At 38.3% G+C, this 20,078-nt stretch overlaps 1 protein-coding gene and 1 pseudogene across 1 annotated transcript; both read right to left on the bottom strand.

The window, feature by feature from the left end:
• Positions 1 to 84: 84 nt before the first annotated feature.
• LOC107574766 (calcium/calmodulin-dependent protein kinase type 1-like) lies at positions 85 to 5,432 on the bottom strand. The gene is made up of 10 exons (XM_016261207.1): positions 5,335 to 5,432; positions 5,109 to 5,247; positions 4,909 to 5,032; positions 4,758 to 4,833; positions 4,567 to 4,679; positions 3,563 to 3,641; positions 2,371 to 2,458; positions 2,000 to 2,292; positions 1,159 to 1,262; positions 85 to 1,076 (listed from the first exon to the last, which is right to left on the bottom strand). Exons 1-9 carry the CDS (start codon positions 5,340 to 5,342, stop codon positions 1,190 to 1,192), a joined length of 993 nt encoding a protein of 330 aa, XP_016116693.1. The 5' UTR covers positions 5,343 to 5,432; the 3' UTR covers positions 85 to 1,076; positions 1,159 to 1,189.
• A 4,750-nt stretch (positions 5,433 to 10,182) lies between these two features.
• LOC107574765 (uncharacterized) lies at positions 10,183 to 16,840 on the bottom strand (annotated as a pseudogene).
• Between the last annotated feature and the right edge of the window lie 3,238 nt (positions 16,841 to 20,078).

Here is a 20,078-nt window from a genome sequence, read left to right as displayed (position 1 = left end):
ATACAAATATTTTCTAGACATTAAAAGCAATACATTGCAAATATAGTTTAAAACACAGCAATATAAATAAGCTTTTATCATTAAATCATTCAGTGAACATTTTCGAGTGGCGATGCAAATGAATCACTGAATCAGAGTTATGAATTGACTCACTGAATCAGTCGTGAAACAACTTGTTGAGTCAAATAGTGGATGGAGTGAGTCAAATCACTGAATCAAGTGAACCGATTTGCTGACTCGATTGAATCGATTCACTGAACCAGTAAGATCACTAAAAGCTAAATAAAAAATAAAAGCACATAGGAAAATGATTCAACTTCACCTAAAAATTCAAATCAAATTGGGTATATATTTTATATGCTTATTACATTTCATATTTTAACCTACGTTTGTGTAAATATCACCAGAGTACTGCACTTTTATACAAATTTAGTCTATATTTTGTGCACAAAAATTTCTGCATAGTGGAGACGATATCATACGAGTAGAATACTAGCATGCAATTCCAAACATAGCCAACTTTTGAAGGTAAAATTCCATTAATATGACATTAAAACACAGATGAATTCTCCAGGATGTTATGTTGGTGTGTAAATCATTTTATGTTTTTTTAATACAGACATACAGCAGCGTGTTTATGGATTACAGTAATAAGCCCCTAAATATCAGATACAATCATCTTATATGCATTTATAAAACATGAATATAGAGAATACAATGGTGTGTTTAAAATCAGAAAATCAGAATTTAAACACAGTTCTTAGCTTAAAAGCACTCAAACCTGCAGCCGTTCACAGTAAAACAGTGGCACGTGTGATCCGCCCTTCCCATGATGCACCGCCATCGGCCCAAACACGACTATCGTACATGAATATACGGATGATAATAATACAATAAACCTGCCTCATCCTGAATCCCTGAAAGAAAAGACATTCTCGAACTCCTCGAAATTACACTTTCGCTAGTGAGAGATGAAGATTTGAGACGCAGACGTGTGTGCGATTGGCACTCGGCTCGTGACGGATCCCGAAAAGTCCGTGAAAAACACACACTCGATCATCCTACGAGCGCAGGATCTGAGAGAGACACAGAAGAAGAGACGTCACACACCTGTACTGTCACGAGACGCTCAAAGCAGCGGGCCCAAGCCCTACTCACTTCATTTGACTGACAGCTGTCAATCATCCCATCACATCACAGAGCAAACCCCGGTCTGCAGGGACTGGCCCCGCCCATCTGTGCAACATGTCACTCTGTCCGATCTGAAACACACACACACAAAAAAACATTTTATTTGAAAATACTGACATATTTACAATGAAATGAACTTTTAACTTCAACCAAATATTTAATAGTAATTTACCAGTAAAATTTCACTTGTAAAAGCATTTGTACATTAATATTTATATAATATAAATCTATACATGAAATATCAATATTTTCCATTAATTATAAGCAATAAATTGCAATATAGTTGAAAACTGGAATTTTTATTAATAGTTTTTGTTGCATTAAACCATCAACAGTAAAAACGCCACAAGGAGACTTCAGTGAACATTTTTGAGTGTAAACTAATCATTGAATCAAGAGTTATGAATCGACTCACTGAATCAGTCATGAATCGACTCGCTGAGTCAAGTGAGTCGAATAGTAGATCAAGTGAGTCGATTCACTGAATCAATTCATTCGATTTGTTGAATCAATTAAATCAGTCACTGAATCAAATGTATGAAATGATTCTTTGGTATCAGTTATGAATCGATTAATCAAGAGTTAAGAATTGATTCACTAAAATGGACAGCTGAATGAATCAACTCAAACATCGTTTTCACATCTGAAGTTTAAATTTAAAAGCAATTTGAGATCAAATTGAATAAAACATCTCTTACTGTGAATTCCGAACATGAAATAATTGCAATTGCTACCGGTCCATTGAAGTGCCCCCAAAATGTCTCTACAAATATACGTAATCAAAATGTATTGATAGTCTGGTTTGCACCTGTTGGCGGCGCAGGGCAGGTCGGACTCGGAGCGATACGCGTGTTGCCCCGTCTCACAGATGACCAGCGAGTGCATCGGCTCGCTGTTGCAGGCCTTGAGCGGGCCCCGCCCCTGAGGCGACAAGGTCATGTGACTGCACGAGGGGTTCCCATTGGTGTCCAGCTCGTCGGGGGGCGGGCCGGGAGACGAGATGTCCAGCACCTGGATGAGCGGGGCCGGGGCCGGAGGGTCAGCGTGGGCCAGCTGGAGCCGCCGCATGTGACTGACCACCACCGTCGCGTTAATGACCCGCTGAAACACACGCATCGTCATACAGACATCCGTAATCACTAATAATGAGCCGAATATATGATCTGCTCTCTCGCTCACCTTCCATTTAGATTTGGCAAAGTTCTTCTGCATCTGCTCACAGACCGAATGAACGATGTTGTCATTGTGTGCCGTGTCTCCACTGATCCTGAACAGACATTTATTCATCAAATCGACTTATTTATCAACATGCAAGTTTCTGTTTCTTATATGATTACTCATCATACACACCCCCCCCACCCCCATGAATCAGTGTTTATTCATGCTTTTCAAAATTAACATATATTAATAAATCAGCATATTTATTTTAGAATCTGCATGTTTTTATGCATCAGATGATGCTGAAAGTCTGTTAATTCATCATTCCATGTTTTTTCATGAATCAGTGTTTATGCATGAATTAAGATTCTTAGTTTAAAACGTCTTTTTATTCACAAATCTGTATACTTATCATAAATAAACACTGATTTATGAACAAAACATGTTTGATTAATAATCCTACTTATTCATGAATAAACAAATGTATAAATAATAAACATGCTTCTTTTAAAATGAATGCTTATTCATAAACCAATATATTTATTCATGTATCAGCATGTTTATTTGTTTATTAATGAAAAAGTATGATTTTTCACCATACTTTTTTTTTCATGAAATGGTGTTTGTTTATTCATGAATCAATGTTTATTCATAAATCACCATGGTTATATTAAAATTAATTTTCATTCATAAATCCGTATACTTATTTATGAATCTACATGCAACTTATACATTTATTTAGTCATTAATAAGTATGATTACTTATCTAACGTATGCTTCTTGTGAGTATTTACTTATTATGTAAACATTCTTATTTCAAAATGTTTGCTTATTCATAAACCAGTATACTTAATTTTGAATCTGCATGTTTTATGCATTATTTTGCTAATGCACAAGTATGTTTATTCATAACGAAATTATATTTTTCATGAATCAACATATTTATTTAAAAATGAGAACGTTTACTTATGAATCGATATGTTTGATTATAAATACATTTTCTTTTTATATTCATGCTAATACTGTAATTGATTCGTATGTTTATTAATAAATCAATTCAATTGTTTTACCATTGTTTGAACATTAAGTTAGTCTTGAATCAGTTTGTTTTTTTCTTCCATAGTCCAATACTTTTATTCATGAATAAATGTCTTTATTCATGTGTATTCATGACTGAATGGAAAACAGCACTGAGGTTCTCTTTGTTTCTCACCATGGATGACCGAGCGCCTGTTCGGTGGTGAAGCGCTTGTTAGGGTTTTTCTCCAGCATGTGCCTGATGAAGTCCTTTGCTGCAGAAATCAAAAAAAGAGAGAATTTAGTCTCAATTATTCACAGGGTAAAAACAAAGTAATCTGAATCAGTCATAAATAGACTTGCTGAGTCAAGTGAGTCGAATAGTGGATCAAGTGAGTCGATTCACCGAATCAATAGGATCTGTTCACTAAATCAATTCATTTGAGTTGCTGTGATAATTATATTTGAGATATGAGTGTTTATATTAGCGGTCTGTGATGTCTGTGGTTTTTAGGTTCATGTTTTTGTCATGTTTATGGTCTGTGAAAATGATCTGTGATGATTATGTTTGTGATCTGACTCTTTATTTTGGTGGTATATTTTGGCTCTTTATTCTGTGATATATGCTGAATCAATTAAATCAATCACTGAATCAAATCTATGTAATGATAATCAGAGTTATGAACTGATCCACTAAAATGGACAGCTGAATGAATTGAACTGATCTTAATCACAATTATTCACATGGGAAAAAAAGATCTATGCCTGAATAATCTCTATAGAAGTTGATGTTGTAGTACATCTGATGGCATCCAGGTGGCAGTAATCTGAATCAGTCATAAATTGACTTGCTGAGTCAAGTGCGTCGAATAGTGAATCAAATGAGTCGATTCACTGATTCAATAGGATCTGATCGATTTTCTAAATCAATTACTGAATCAAAGCTAATGATTCTTTGGTATCAGTTATGAATTGATGAATCAGAGTTATGAATTGATTCACTAAAATGGACAGCTGAATGAATTGAACTGATCTGAACTGAAAAGAAAATAATCACAATTATTCACATGGGAAAAAAAATCTATGCCTGAATAATCTCTATAGAGGTTGATGTTGTAGTACAGCTGATGGCCTCCAGGTGGCAGTAACATCTCTTCATGTTTATTAGGCTTCTGCATCTGTAAAGTGTCTGTGACAAACCTGACTCAGAGATTTCGTCCCAGTACGGCGAGTGGAAGGCGTATTCTGCCTTCATGATTTTGGAGAACAGGCGCGTTTCGTTCTCCTCATAAAACGGCGGGTAGCCGCTCAACCTAAACAAACACATAAGAGATTGAAGGAAAAACACAACTGAATGTCTCTCAGAAGAGTCTACATGAGCCCAGACTCACAAGATGTAGGTTATGACGCCGATAGACCAGCAGTCCACAGCTTTACTGTACGGTTTCTGAGCCAGAACCTCCGGAGCTGAGGAGAAACACCACATTATAAGCAACCTAACAGAAATTTAATAGAAATATGATTGCGTAAAAACACTCGCACCAACATATCCTGGTGTTCCGCAGGCTGTGGACATCACGCCGTGATCGGCCATCTTGGACAGACCGAAGTCGCTGATCATGATCTTGGCGCTCTCGTCTGGACTGTAGTACAGCAGGTTCTCAGGCTACAGACGGATAAAATCATGGACGTTAATGACGTTTCGTTAAAAACTCGAGCGTTAGGAGATCGTCTTCTCTCACCTTCAGGTCTCTGTGGACGATGCTGTTCTGATGCAGGTAGGAAACGGCCTCCAGGACCTGTTTGATCACATGGCTGGCGTCTTTCTCCGTGTAAACACCTCGATCCAGAATACGGTCGAAGAGCTCTCCGCCCGACACCCTTCGCACAAAAACACGTTAAAACAACGCTAAAAAGCTGTGTGGGATTGTGTTTGCGTGTATATTTCAGGCATTATTAAACACGTACAGCTCCATGACCAGGTAATAGTGTGTCCTCGTTTCATAGAAATCTTCCAGTCCCACCACATTATCATGCTTTATCCTGAAAGACAGCGAGAGAGAGACTTAGAAGAATCCAGAATGTGGTGTTTGGTGCTGGTTTGTTGTGTTTTGTCAGTTGTTTTAGGGGTTGTGGTCTGTGGTGTACATTGTGGAGTCAAAGGTGTTTGCGCTAATGGTCTGTAGTGTTTATGGTCTGTAGGACATATTTAAGGGCTATCATTAGGGCTGAGTAAAATATATTGATTTCTCGATTTTAATCGATTCTCATTTTTACGCAACAATATTGATTCTTTAATCCCAATAATCTATTAGTCTAGCCTGTTTTCAGTTCATGAACGAAACATTGTAGCATGCATCCCATCCAATAAATTGCAATAGGCTTTGTGCTTTGTTACTTTTGATATGAAACAAAGTCTCAGATTTCAAATTCTTACCATTTTATTACAGTATTCAAACAATAAATGCCGTTTTGGCACTATTTAATGTGGAGTGACAGATCGCTGTAGCACCTCAGTTCAAGAGAAGCGGCAGCGCGAAGCACGCGTGATCTGATCATCTCCTTCGCTTTACTACAATTTACAGCACAAAATAAGCATTAATGAACATGTGAAGGTATGTTCAAAGAAAGAGTTCAACTTACCTAAATCTGTATCCTGTCTCATGTAATCGCTCAATCAGTGTTTTTAACCGTGGAAAGACGTCAATATAACACCTTGCAAACAATGTCACGTAACGTCACATTTACCTCAGAAAAAACATATTCTGTGACCATAAAACTCATTAGTCAGCTAGAGAAATGAACTCTAGAGAGGAGCATTTTGCTAAATATATGCACCATACAACATATTCATTATAATTTTTACTGTTCTTCAATGTTTAATTTATGGTTGAACCATTTAAATGTTTATATTTCAAAAAACAAATTGGTGTATATAAATATAATTATGTAATTGTAACTTTATTATTATAAAAACTTCACTGAGTGTAATTTAAGTGCTTGTATACAAGTCAGTTCATTTTAACCTTCAATATTATAGTAATGTAGTACCAACGGACTCTTATGTATATTTTACAGCATTAGTTGAGATTGTTTTTTCCTTGAGAAAATTGAACATGTACAGTACCTGATATATATCTAGACTAATCGTTATTAAATTGAATCTAATCGAATCGGAAATCGAACCGAAAGCTTGTGAGTCAGAATCGAATCGAATCGCAAAATTTGTGTCAAAACCCAGCTCTAGCTATCATGTTTATGTTTGAGCTTTGTGATAATGAGAGATGGTGCTTATGTTTGTCTGTGATGTTTATGGTCTGTGCAGTGTTGGCGATATGGGTCTGTAGAGTTTATATTATTAGTCTGTGTTATTTACGGCCAGATGTGTCTGTTAAAATAACCTGTGAAGCTTATTTTTGTGGACTGTGATATTAATGGTCTGCAGTGCATTTATGTTTGAGCTTTGTGATAATGAGAGATGGTGCTTATGTTTGTCTGTGATGTTTATGGTCTGTGCAGTGTTGGCGATATGGGTCTGTAGAGTTTATATTATTAGTCTGTGTTATTTACGGCCAGATGTGTCTGTTAAAATAACCTGTGAAGCTTATTTTTGTGGACTGTGATATTAATGGTCTGCAGTGCATGTGATATTGGTCTGTGGTGTTCATGGTCTGTAGTGATAATGGTCTGTGATAATTATATATTTGTGATATGAGTGTTTATATTAGCGGTCTGTGATGTCTGTGGTTTGAAGTGTTGGTGATATTGGTCTATGGTGTTCATGGTCTGTAGTGATAATGGTCTGTGATAATTATATATTTGTGATATGAGTGTTTATATTAGCGGTCTGTGATGTCTGTGGTTTGAAGTGTTGGTGATATTGGTCTGTGGTGTTCATGGTCTGTAGTGATAATGGTCTGTGATAATTATATTTGTGATATGAGTGTTTATATTAGCGGTCTGTGATGTCTGTGGTTTGAAGTGTTGGTGATATTGGTCTGTGGTGTTCATGGTCTGTAGTGATAATGGTCTGTGATAATTATATATTTGTGATATGAGTGTTTATATTAGCGGTCTGTGATGTCTGTGGTTTGAAGTGTTGGTGATATTGGTCTGTGGTGTTCATTGTCTGTAGTGATAATGGTCTGTGATAATTATATTTGTGATATGAGTGTTTATATTAGTGGTCTGTGATGTCTGTGGTTTGAAGTGTTGGTGATATTGGTCTGTGGTGTTCATTGTCTGTAGTGATAATGGTCTGTGATAATTATATTTGTGATATGAGTGTTTATATTAGCGGTCTGTGATGTCTGTGGTTTGAAGTGTTGGTGATATTGGTCTGTGGTGTTCATGGTCTGTAGTGATAATGGTCTGTGATAATTATATTTGTGATATGAGTGTTTATATTAGCGGTCTGTGATGTCTGTGGTTTGAAGTGTTGGTGATATTGGTCTGTGGTGTTCATGGTCTGTAGTGATAATGGTCTGTGATAATTATATTTGTGATATGAGTGTTTATATTAGCGGTCTGTGATGTCTGTGGTTTGAAGTGTTGGTGATATTGGTCTGTGGTGTTCATGGTCTGTAGTGATAATGGTCTGTGATAATTATATATTTGTGATATGAGTGTTTATATTAGCGGTCTGTGATGTCTGTGGTTTGAAGTGTTGGTGATATTGGTCTGTGGTGTTCATTGTCTGTAGTGATAATGGTCTGTGATAATTATATTTGTGATATGAGTGTTTATATTAGTGGTCTGTGATGTCTGTGGTTTGAAGTGTTGGTGATATTGGTCTGTGGTGTTCATTGTCTGTAGTGATAATGGTCTGTGATAATTATATTTGTGATATGAGTGTTTATATTAGCGGTCTGTGATGTCTGTGGTTTGAAGTGTTGGTGATATTGGTCTGTGGTGTTCATTGTCTGTAGTGATAATGGTCTGTGATAATTATATATTTGTGATATGAGTGTTTATATTAGCGGTCTGTGATGTCTGTGGTTTGAAGTGTTGGTGATATTGGTCTGTGGTGTTCATTGTCTGTAGTGATAATGGTCTGTGATAATTATATATTTGTGATATGAGTGTTTATATTAGCGGTCTGTGATGTCTGTGGTTTGAAGTGTTGGTGATATTGGTCTGTGGTGTTCATTGTCTGTAGTGATAATGGTCTGTGATAATTATATATTTGTGATATGAGTGTTTATATTAGCGGTCTGTGATGTCTGTGGTTTGAAGTGTTGGTGATATTGGTCTGTGGTGTTCATTGTCTGTAGTGATAATGGTCTGTGATAATTATATTTGTGATATGAGTGTTTATATTAGTGGTCTGTGATGTCTGTGGTTTGAAGTGTTGGTGATATTGGTCTGTGGTGTTCATTGTCTGTAGTGATAATGGTCTGTGATAATTATATTTGTGATATGAGTGTTTATATTAGTGGTCTGTGATGTCTGTGGTTTGAAGTGTTGGTGATATTGGTCTGTGGTGTTCATTGTCTGTAGTGATAATGGTCTGTGATAATTATATTTGTGATATGAGTGTTTATATTAGTGGTCTGTGATGTCTGTGGTTTGAAGTGTTGGTGATATTGGTCTGTGGTGTTCATTGTCTGTAGTGATAATGGTCTGTGATAATTATATTTGTGATATGAGTGTTTATATTAGCGGTCTGTGATGTCTGTGGTTTGAAGTGTTGGTGATATTGGTCTGTGGTTTTTATGTTCATGTTTTTGTCATGTTTATGGTCTGTGAAAATGATCTGTGATGATTATGTTTGTGATCTGTTTATTTTGGTGGTCTGTGGTGTTGGTGGTTTTGGTCTGTAGTGTTTATATTGGGGTCTGTGATATTTGCGGGTTTGTAGTGTCTGTGATGATCATTCATAGCACCTCATAAAGTGTCATAATAATGCTTTATAACAACTCACAATGCTTCATAACACTTCATAACTCCTCGTAATGGTTCATAATGCTTCATAAAACTGTACAATTCCTCATATAGGCTAATGGTTCGTTCATGCCTTAACACATACAGCTCCATAAAGCTTCATAGCACCTCATAAACCTTCATTTAATAGTGCCTATTAAACATCTCATAATGCTTCATAAAGTTTTATACTGTAACACTTCACAATGCCTCAGTACACTTTACAATACTTTATAATATATGATTACACTTCATAACCCTTCATAAACCGTCGTAAGAGATAACAGTCCTTCGTAACAGCTTCATAACATTTCGAAATGCTTTGTAATGCTTCATAAACAATTCCTCATATAGGCTAATGGTTCGTTCATGCCTTAACACATACAGCTCCATAAAGCTTCATAGCACCTCATAAACCTTCATTTAATAGTGCCTATTAAACATCTCATAATGCTTCATAAAGTTTTATACTGTAACACTTCACAATGCCTCAGTACACTTTACAATACTTTATAATATATAATTACGCTTCATAACCCTTCATAAACCGTCGTAAGAGATAACAGTCCTTCGTAACAGCTTCATAACATTTTGAAATGCATTGTAATGCTTCATAACATTTCAGAACACTTTGTAAGGCTTTATAACAGCTCATAATGTTTGGTGAAGCTTCATAACACTTCTCAATGCTGAATAACGCCGTATAATATTATGTATAGCTGCTAAATGGTTCCTCCAGGTTTCTCTCAATAGGAGCAAGAGGATGAAGGGCTTCATTGATAAAAATGTCCCCTGGCCCTCAATCCGTTAATCTGTGTCTCAGGCTTGGATTAGCACTGCTGTGGAACGCATGTGGCCTCCTCTGAGAGCTAAAGCTGCTGATCCTGTAATAGCAAAAACACCTTCAGGAGCGCTGCACTGATTTCTGACTCAGCACACACAGAACACTTGATACTTACGACCCCAGAACTTCCTTGAAGTCGAAAATGTCCTTGATGTCGTTGGTGATTTTCTTCCAGCTGCAGTCGATCTCCTTCCGACCCATCGCGGCTCGAGTTTCACAAGCTGACTCCTGCAGCAGACACATGTTAACTCACAATGACACTTACATAAACATCACATGTGCTCGCAATCCTTCAGAAGTGTGACTTTACTCTGTGAGTTTTAATCTCTGACCTTTGACCTCTCTATGTGGGTTATATTGCATTAACTCTGGAGCAAAATCACAGACCACCAGAAGAACTCATCAGACATTGCATTAGTTAATGTGAACTAAACATTATATTTTTACTGCACAAACATTTTTGGTCCCTAATTTTTATCAATTTTACTGTATGAAGAATTTTTGGGTGAAATATGTCACAGTTTACTTTATTTTGCTCTCCTCACTTACATAAATGAAATATAGTGTCCTGCATTCACTAGTAAAAACATATCAAAAATTATATCTGGTGTCTGATTAATATTTGCTTTGACCGTGCGTGAATATATATATATATATATATATGTTACACTGAAAATAAATGGTATAGAAACAGTTTTAATTACAAAGAAACTGAAGGCAATTAAATTAACATTAAATTTTGAAGTAGCAAAACAAACAGTATTTTCTTGTAATGTAATGTGCTCCAATAAACTTGTTTTATTTATAACCTTTTCTTCTTCCTCCTTTTTTTTACAGTGCAACTAATTAATGAACTAATGAGACCTTACTGTAAAGTGATAGCGACTTCACAATAACTTTATTTAATAATATTAAAAAGCATTATCACAACGAATAGTAGCTACTAAACTTTAATGCATGCACTTTTCATTATATTCAAGGCTACACGTTTATACGACGTTTCATTTACATTTATCTGTCGTCTTTTAATGTCTTTCTTTTTAACGTTTAACATTTAAGCTCACAATATTGGCATCAGGCAACATTTACAGATGAAAAATTTTGAGTTTAGAAAAACTAAATCGAACAGCTGCTGCAATGAATGAAACCATGCATGATAAACTCTGCTGATTATTCTCGGTTATTAATGAATATGAATATGAATATGAATATGCAGTGTCTTACCCGGAGCGGACTGCAGGAGTGAGAGCCGACGAGCATCTATCTACCTGCTCTGGAGAGCGCGGGGGGCGGGGCCGAGGCGCGTGACGTCCCCAGCGATCCCCCCGAGAGCCAATCAGAACAACACTGCATTACAAAGCCTCGCTCGCTGTCAAACTGGACGTAATATCTGACGTTAAATATGCCAACTTGAGAAACCCACGTGAATCTTAATACTCTTACAAAATAGCAAATTTTTAATGCTTTCTTGAACATTTTTTTTTAAGAAAATTGCAATAAAAGATGTATGCTGAAATGCAATGTTTTGATATACATATATTTTTAAAAATCAGTTTGGTGTATATATTATTATGCCTAATTGAAAAAAAAATCGAATTAAAATAATCAAAATAAATAAATGCTAACCTCTGAAGGCATGCATCTATGTCTTGCACTGCTTAGATTATTCTGTTGATACAATTTCAACACTGAAAAGCGTCTAAAGGGTCATAAACTGTTCAAATAACATGAAAAACTAGTCTTTTATTGTATATGTTTGTGGTTGAGAGCATAAGTGCGTGTATCATTTCAGTGAGTTTTGCATCATGCATGAGTTTATCCTGTTAGGTGTATAGTGTCTAGCCACTCACGTCCTGCTAGTATGCTATATCTGTAAGATTTGGTGATTATATATGCTGTAAAGTGGCAGACATGGACACACAGAGCGTGTGTCTCAGCACATGGTCCCTCTGTTAGCCTGCGTTCCATCAGCAGATCTTCTGCATCACGCTTTAGCTCTTCATAATACAGCTACCATCATTACACTCGGCTCAATCATCTGCAGTAATATTACACCAGATTATAATGATTGCATAACACAAAAACCTCCTTATTGCTGGCTGGCTGAATGATGTATACATGATTGTTTTTAAATACAATGACCTAATATGATGAATAATAATAATTAATAAATAAAATGCCAAAATGATTTAATATGAAATTAGCTGATTTATTTATCTTCTTTCAATAGTCCTACTCCCGATATCTTCTCTTATAAACAAATAATATTATATTGTAATATAATATGTTGCATATTTAATGTAAATGGAACATCATTTTGCATAATTTTCTGTGATGCACGTTGTTTTTAAAGTCTTATCTTTAAGATAACGGTCTGTGTGTGTCTTTGGCAACACTAGATGCTCGTTTAAGAACAATTTAAGCTCCTGTGAGTCTGGTTAAAATGACCTTACCAGAAAATTAAGAGCACTTTCTGATCTCGTTTCTCATTCTGAGCTGTGATTGGCTACGCAGCAGGATGTGGGCGGGTTTAAGGTGCCCTAAAATTCACAGGACAGGAAAGAGAAGCGGTAATTTATTCCGAGGAGCCTGTGAAGGACCATTATCAAACGTCTGTAAGCATTGATATAATTCCAGCAAAATGAGGATGAAAGTTTAATCCAACCCAGATAACATCCACTCGACTCTATTATTCAATTATATGGACATGTTTTTCATTCATAAACTGCATTAAGCCACATAATTGAATATTGATATCTCTGTCCAGTGCATTCATTACAAGAACAATCCAAATAAAAGCAGCGTGAAATGAGCAACAGCTGCCACGATTCGGTTTTGAAGCTTCTCATTGTCTCTCTGAATTTAATTACTGTTAATTAGCATCATTAATCTGTTTGCCATGGCTTCACACCTGTTTCAGGAGAAACAAGCACATTCAGCTGCATTAAATCAGAATATTTAATGCTGATCTGTTTGTATTGTGTTCAGGACAGGCGTGCGCAGCCACATTCGCAAAGGTCACACTATAATGCAGTTCATCTGCGGTGCTCAGTAATGAGTGAATGAGTAAGTAACTCACCACTGCCACCTGGTGGAAACACGCAGTCAATTACACTCAAAACCGAAACGGCCATTCATGTTGATTTGAATGTTTATTTTTAACTAAACTAGTCATCAAATAACCACACTAAACCATCAGTTATTTATACAAACACTCATGACTAGATATAAAAGAGCCGCCATCAGCATCATAAGACCGAATGCAAGCAAAATCATTCTGACGATCCATCCGCACGTAGACCTCCAGGACAACAGGGGGTGCTGTGGTGGAGCGAGACATCTGCAAACATCACACAGCATGTCAATGGTATTATTTATGCACATAAATTATGATAATTACATGTAAACATACAGCTCAGGGTTGGGCTCCTCCCCTCGTTCTGACTCCTCCCCCTCAAATGAACTTCCTGTAGGAGAATAACGACGGCGATGGCGCAGCGACGTGATTTGCGTTGCACTGGCGAATACAAAGTGTGGTCACATGCACTTACATAGTGTACGGATACATCTGAAAAGCATTGGTTGCGTTTTACCTTTGAAACACGCTGCTGTCCACGTCATCGTCTTGGTTTAGACTGCTCGCGGGAGAATCTGCTGGAACTACTTCCTGTCTGAGAGATGCAGAAAATAATCAGTATCTCTGGCTGAATTAAGTCTTAGCTACTCTCAACTTTAAGGATGTGTGGTTTTACCTCCTGTCTGCTTGCGGCTTCTTTGCATCCAAACTAGCTTTGCAGTTCTCCAGAAACGAAGCCTCTAGATGCTTCAACTGCAGAAATAAAAACCCCTCGAAGACTCATGAAAACATTCAGATGCTAAACCTGAAGAAACGAACGCTGGAATATGGTCCATAAACACGTACCTCAGATTGAGTCGGGAGGAAGGTGATGCTTACCCTGCGACGAGTCGGCTACAACAAAAAAACACAAGCTATTATTGATGGTCGGAATAATACAAAACTAAAGGTAATGAGAGTTCAACTCTATCAAGCCAAAAAAAGCTTTGAACTGTCATTCTATGGAAAAGAGTGCCATTGAGCTGCAAAAAGAATGACATTGCGTAAAAATTTAACAATCTTCATATTTTGGCCAACTAAGTCTTTAAGTAGGAGTTATTAAGGTACTTACACGAGTCTTACAGTTCATTCATGGTCAGTTACCTGTTGTGATGAATATCTGAACAGGTCTCGATCATCTGTTTGAGGAAAACTCTAGTTATATAAGAGTACAGATTTATTTAAACACTGGGATGAGATTCTCAGATGTCCTCCAGGCCACTAGGGGCAGCACTGACCTGTGGAGTCACTGTGCAATCGGCCCTTCCTCCTGTGCAGCAGCTTTCTGACCTCCAGCATCTCTTCGCTCTGTATAGCGTGACGTCTCTTGAGATGCTCCACGTGTACTGACATCAGCTCTACTGCATGACTGACACGCGCTTCCTGATGCATGCAAAACATGAACAATGCATGGTTGATATCAAAAGGCTCAGTGCACTGTCTGTGGTGTGACATCTCTGGTTTGAGGTGTTTGATTTTGTAAGGTACCTGGTGTGCAGCTCCGAGCATCTCTGCTGTTTTGAGGACATTGTCCATGTTGCTTTCAAGCATCTGCAGGTTGTTCTCCATCTGCTGCACCATCTTTTTGCTGTCCACCTCATGTAGGCGCTCATACAACACCTGCAAGACGACACAAACCCTTCCCAACACTCTTGCAACTCTTTGACAATGTCCCCACAACACTCTCACAATCTCTTAATAAAGTTCTCTTACAACCATTCCACAACACTCTCACAACGCTCTCACAACCATTCCACAACGCTCTCACAACCATTCCACAACACTCTCACAACCATTCCACAACATTCTCACAACGCTCTCACAACCATCCCAAAACACTCTTACAACCATTCCACAACAGTCTCACAACACTCTCACAACACTCTCACAACCATTCCACAACGCTCCCGAAACAATTCCACAACACTCTCACAACCATTCCACAACATTCTCACAACGCTCTCACAACCATCCCAAAACACTCTTACAACCATTCCACAACACTCTCACAACACTCTCACAACACTCTCACAACACTCTCACAACACTCTCACAACACTCTCACAACACTCTCACAACACTCTCACAACACTCTCACAACACTCTCACAACACTCTCACAACACTCTCACAACACTCTCACAACCATTCCACAACTCTCTCATAACCATCCCACAACACTTTCACAACCATTCCACAACCCTCTCACAACCATTCCACAACATTCTCACAACGCTCTCACAATGCTCTTACAACCATCAAACAAAGCTTTCACAACCATTCCACAACACTCTCACAACTATTCCACAACACTCTCACAACCATTCCACAACATTCTCACAATGCTCTTACAACCATCCCACAACGCTTTCACAACCATTCCACAACACTCTCACAACCATTCCACAACACTCTCACAACCATTCCACAACACTCTCACAACCATTCCACAACATTCTCACAACCATTCCACAACGCTCTCACAACCATTCCACAACGCTCTCACAACCATTCCACAACACTCTCACAACCATTCCACAACGCTCTCACAACCATTCCACAACATTCTCACAACCATTCCACAACGCTCCCACAACGCTCTCACAGCCCTCAGTATCATCTCAGGTGTGTCTGCGGTACCTGCAGCATCTCTCTGCTCTGTCTCAGCTCTCTCTGCAGGTTCTCTTCTGCGACGCTGCGGTCGTGTCGCTCCGCCTGCAGCCGCTGGGTCAGCGTGTACTGGTCGCAGTGAAACCCCACTGCAATCTGGGTAAACGCGCTCTGCGTGTGTTTTACAGACGTTACCGACGTCTGGAGGTGTTCGGATCTACATCTAACATACATTCAGACAGACTCACCTCCACTTCCTACTCCGTCATCTCCACGCAGCTGCGAGAAACACTTCCGGTTAGCGTTAGCATTAGCATACTGTGTGTGTGTTTCAGTGGGTCTTTACCTCTTTAATCCCAGTCGGTCCACGATGGATAAACTCTCCCAGGAAGCCGCCAGCAGGTTCTTTGAGTTTGGATCTGTTTAGTGCGAACAAAACCAGCAGAAGTTGTTCTCGCTAAGCATGCTATAATGATACTATGGTATCAATGGTATGTTCGTAAGCGTGTGTATGTTGCACCGTCATCGCCGTCGTCACTGTCTCCCAGTATTCCAGTATAATTATCCAGGCCTGATTCACTCATCTGCTGATAAAACACTGACATACTAATATAACACTACAGATATATTTACTGTAATATAGAGTGAAGCTCTTCTCACCGTAGCTGCCGTGTTTGTATGCGGTCCGTTCAGAGATAAAGAGTCACTCATAATCTTCTTAACGCTCGTCAGGCCTGAACCCTGATCTGGAATCATCTGTGGTGATGTGAAGCCGCTCAACACACACAACACCACTGATCCCAGAGCAGCAGCAGCGAGCCACAGCATGACAGCAGCTCAGTGTGGAACCGCCACAGACCAGAGCCACTCAAACTCGAAACTACATTCCCCAGCAGCGAACCTGAGACTAAAGGGGTCAAAGGTCATCGGTCACAAGATAGCAGAGAAAAACAATCCTATATCATTTCAGTATCCCTTTTTTAATTAAAAATGTGTATTATTATTATTATTATTTTTATCTTTATTAAACTGATTATTTCATCAATATTGGCATTTCAAGTCATTTTTCTGACTATTTTTTGAATAATGCTGAAATTTCAATGAACTTATTGTATCTAAATAACTAAATGCATAAATAAAAATGAATGCAATTATTTAATGCACTTATGTTTAATAAAAATATTTCTTATTATTCATTAGTTGTTTTTTTTGTCATTTTCCTAGCCGTTTTTTTAAAACAACATATTAATAAACATACTAAATCTTGTTTTTGCAAATAATTAAAACAAAGAATTTAAATACAATTACTCTTTTTTTATATATATACATTTTAATTGTATACCTTCATGAACTCTAAAAAGTGAAATGCATGGTGTATTTCCAAATATGACCACAAGAGGACGCCCAGTGACCCCCAAAACTGACAAACGAAATCTGAAACACCCAGATTATTCTCTAAATACTTAATGACCCTCAAAAACACCTCACTGATTCCCTAAAACACCTACTGACCCCCAAAATGCCCAGAAACCCAGATTACTTCCTAAATATTTAATGTCCCTCAGAAACACCCCAATGATGTCCTAAAACACACAGTGACCCTCAAAAATTCAAAACACCCAGATTACTCCCTAAATATATATCTCTCAAAAACACCTCAATGATACCCTAAAAACACCCAGTGACCCCCAAAACCACCAAATTAATCTCTAAAACACCCAGATTACTCCCTATTTATTGAACCTTATAAACACCCCAATGAACCGCTAAAACACCCAGTGACCCCCAAAACTGCCAAACAAACTCTGAAACACCCAGATTATTTTCTAAATACTTAATGACCTTCAAAAACACCCCAAATGATCCCCTAAAACACCAAGTGACCCCCACAATGCCTAGAAACCCATAAACACCCAGATAACTCCCTAAATATTTGACCTTCAAAAACACCCCAATGATACCTTAAAATGTATGGTGTATTTCCAAATATGACCACAAGTGGACGCTACAGAACTCGTGACTAGTGTTTGAGCATATCAGAGTCAAGAGTACAAGAACTGAAAAACTGAGAGCTGAATTACACAACTGTACAAACAAATCTAAACTTTGACAACCTTATAGAAATCTAAGGAACCGTCTTCATTGACTGCTGAGATTCATTGTTTATGAATGTGTAAAACACTGTTTGGTTCTGTAACAGTTCATTCATGTGTGTCTGAAGCCCCAGGATTTGAGAGCTGATCCTTCTAATCTGTATTAGGCAGATTTCAGCATCTCATGTGACCAAATCCTGCTTGAAACCCTTAAATGCTTTTGTTTTGCGATCCGGACTGGAATCGGACTGCTTGCTGGGACGCGGAACTAGCGCAGAACACACACAATGGAGAGAGGGCGAGTTATGCCGCCCTGGGGCCGCATTGTTCATACAACATCTGTGGAGCACATTCACACTCACACACACACACACACACCCTTACAACAAACAAAGATCATACACCACACACACATACTAACACAAATAATCACATGTAATGACAATCATAATCAGATGGGCGTGTTGTCCTGAGATCCACATGATTGTTCTGTGCACGCGTTTGCTTCATGACCTTACGGAGAGGAAACAAATCCAACAGAACGCAGGGTCACGACCTTCAGCTGAGGAGGAAATATACGTAACGGATAGGAAACCACCTGACAGAAGAACTCGACTCAGAGGAAGAGAACATACCCTTGAGAACCGTTCACTGACCCTCACGCCCTGATACAACACGACTGATTCTCAAAACACACAATGAGCCTCAAAAACATCCCACTGACCTGTGAAACACCATCTGAACCTCAAAAACACCACAGTGAAGACCCAAAATGCCCCATTCACCCTGATAATCCTCTTAAACAGCAAGTGACCCTCAAAAAACCTCCAGAAACTCCAGAATACAAAGATTACTCCTTAAATACTTATTAAACCTCAAAAACACCCCCAAATGATCCCCTAAAACACCCAGTGACCCCCCAAAACTGCCAAACGAACTCCCAAACACCCAGATTATTCTATAAATGCTTAATGACCCTTAGAAACACCTCAATGATTCCCTAAAACACCCAGTTACCCCCAAAATGCCCTGAAACCTATGAAGACCCAGATTACTCCCTAAATATATTTCCCTCAAAAACACCTCAAGGATACCCTACAAACACCCAGCGACCCCCAAAACCACCAAATGAATCTCCAAAACACATAGATTACTCCCTAAACACTTATTGAACCTCAAGAACACCCCAATGAACCCCTAAAACACCCATTGACCCCCCCCCCAAAACCACCAAATGAATCTCCAAAACACCCAGATTACTCCCTAAACACTTATTGAACCTAAAAAACACCTCACTGATTCCCTAAAACACCTAGTGACACCCAAAATGCCCAGAAACCGATTGAACACCCAGATTACTTCTTAAATATTTAATGTCCCTCAGAAACACCCCAATGATTTCCTAGAACACACAGTGGCCCTCAAAAATTCAAAACACCCAGATTACTCCCTAAATATATATCCCTCAAAAACACCCCAATGAACCGCTAAAACACCCAGTGACCCCCAAAACTGCCAAACGAACTCCGAAACACCCAGACTTTTTTCTAAATACTTAATTACCTTCAAAAACACCTCAATGATCCCCTAAAACACCCAGTGACCCCCAAAATGCCTAGAAACCCATAAATACCCAGATAACTTCATACATATTTGACCCTCAGAAACACCCCAATGATACCTTAAAACACCCAGTGACCCCCAAAACCACCAAACGAAACTGAAACACCCAGATTACTCCCTAAATACTTAATGTCCCTCAAAAACACCCCAATGATCCCCCAAAACATCAAAGGACCTTCAGCAACACCTTCTAAAACTCCCGTAACCTCACATTACTCTCTAAATATTTAATCACCCTCAAAAACACCCCAATGATTTCCTAGAACACCCAGTGACCCTCAAAAATGTCCAGAAACTCAAAACACCCAAATTACCTAAGAATTATAGAACCCTAAAAACATTGACCCAGTGACCCCCCAAAATCCTCAGAAACCCATAAACACTCCCTAAATACTCAATTGCCCTCAAAAACTCAATGTCCCTCACCTGACCAATAAAAACTAGCACTTACCCATTCTATTATATTCTGTCTAAATAAATAAAACCGTCTGCTTAATGACTAAATG

This window comes from Sinocyclocheilus grahami, unplaced genomic scaffold, assembly GCF_001515645.1.
Source record: "Sinocyclocheilus grahami isolate Dianchi unplaced genomic scaffold, SAMN03320097.WGS_v1.1 scaffold2331.1, whole genome shotgun sequence".
Classification (NCBI taxonomy): domain Eukaryota; kingdom Metazoa; phylum Chordata; class Actinopteri; order Cypriniformes; family Cyprinidae; genus Sinocyclocheilus; species Sinocyclocheilus grahami.
The sequence above is the reverse complement of the archived record's forward strand: the minus strand, read 5'-3'. Positions and strand labels throughout refer to the sequence as shown.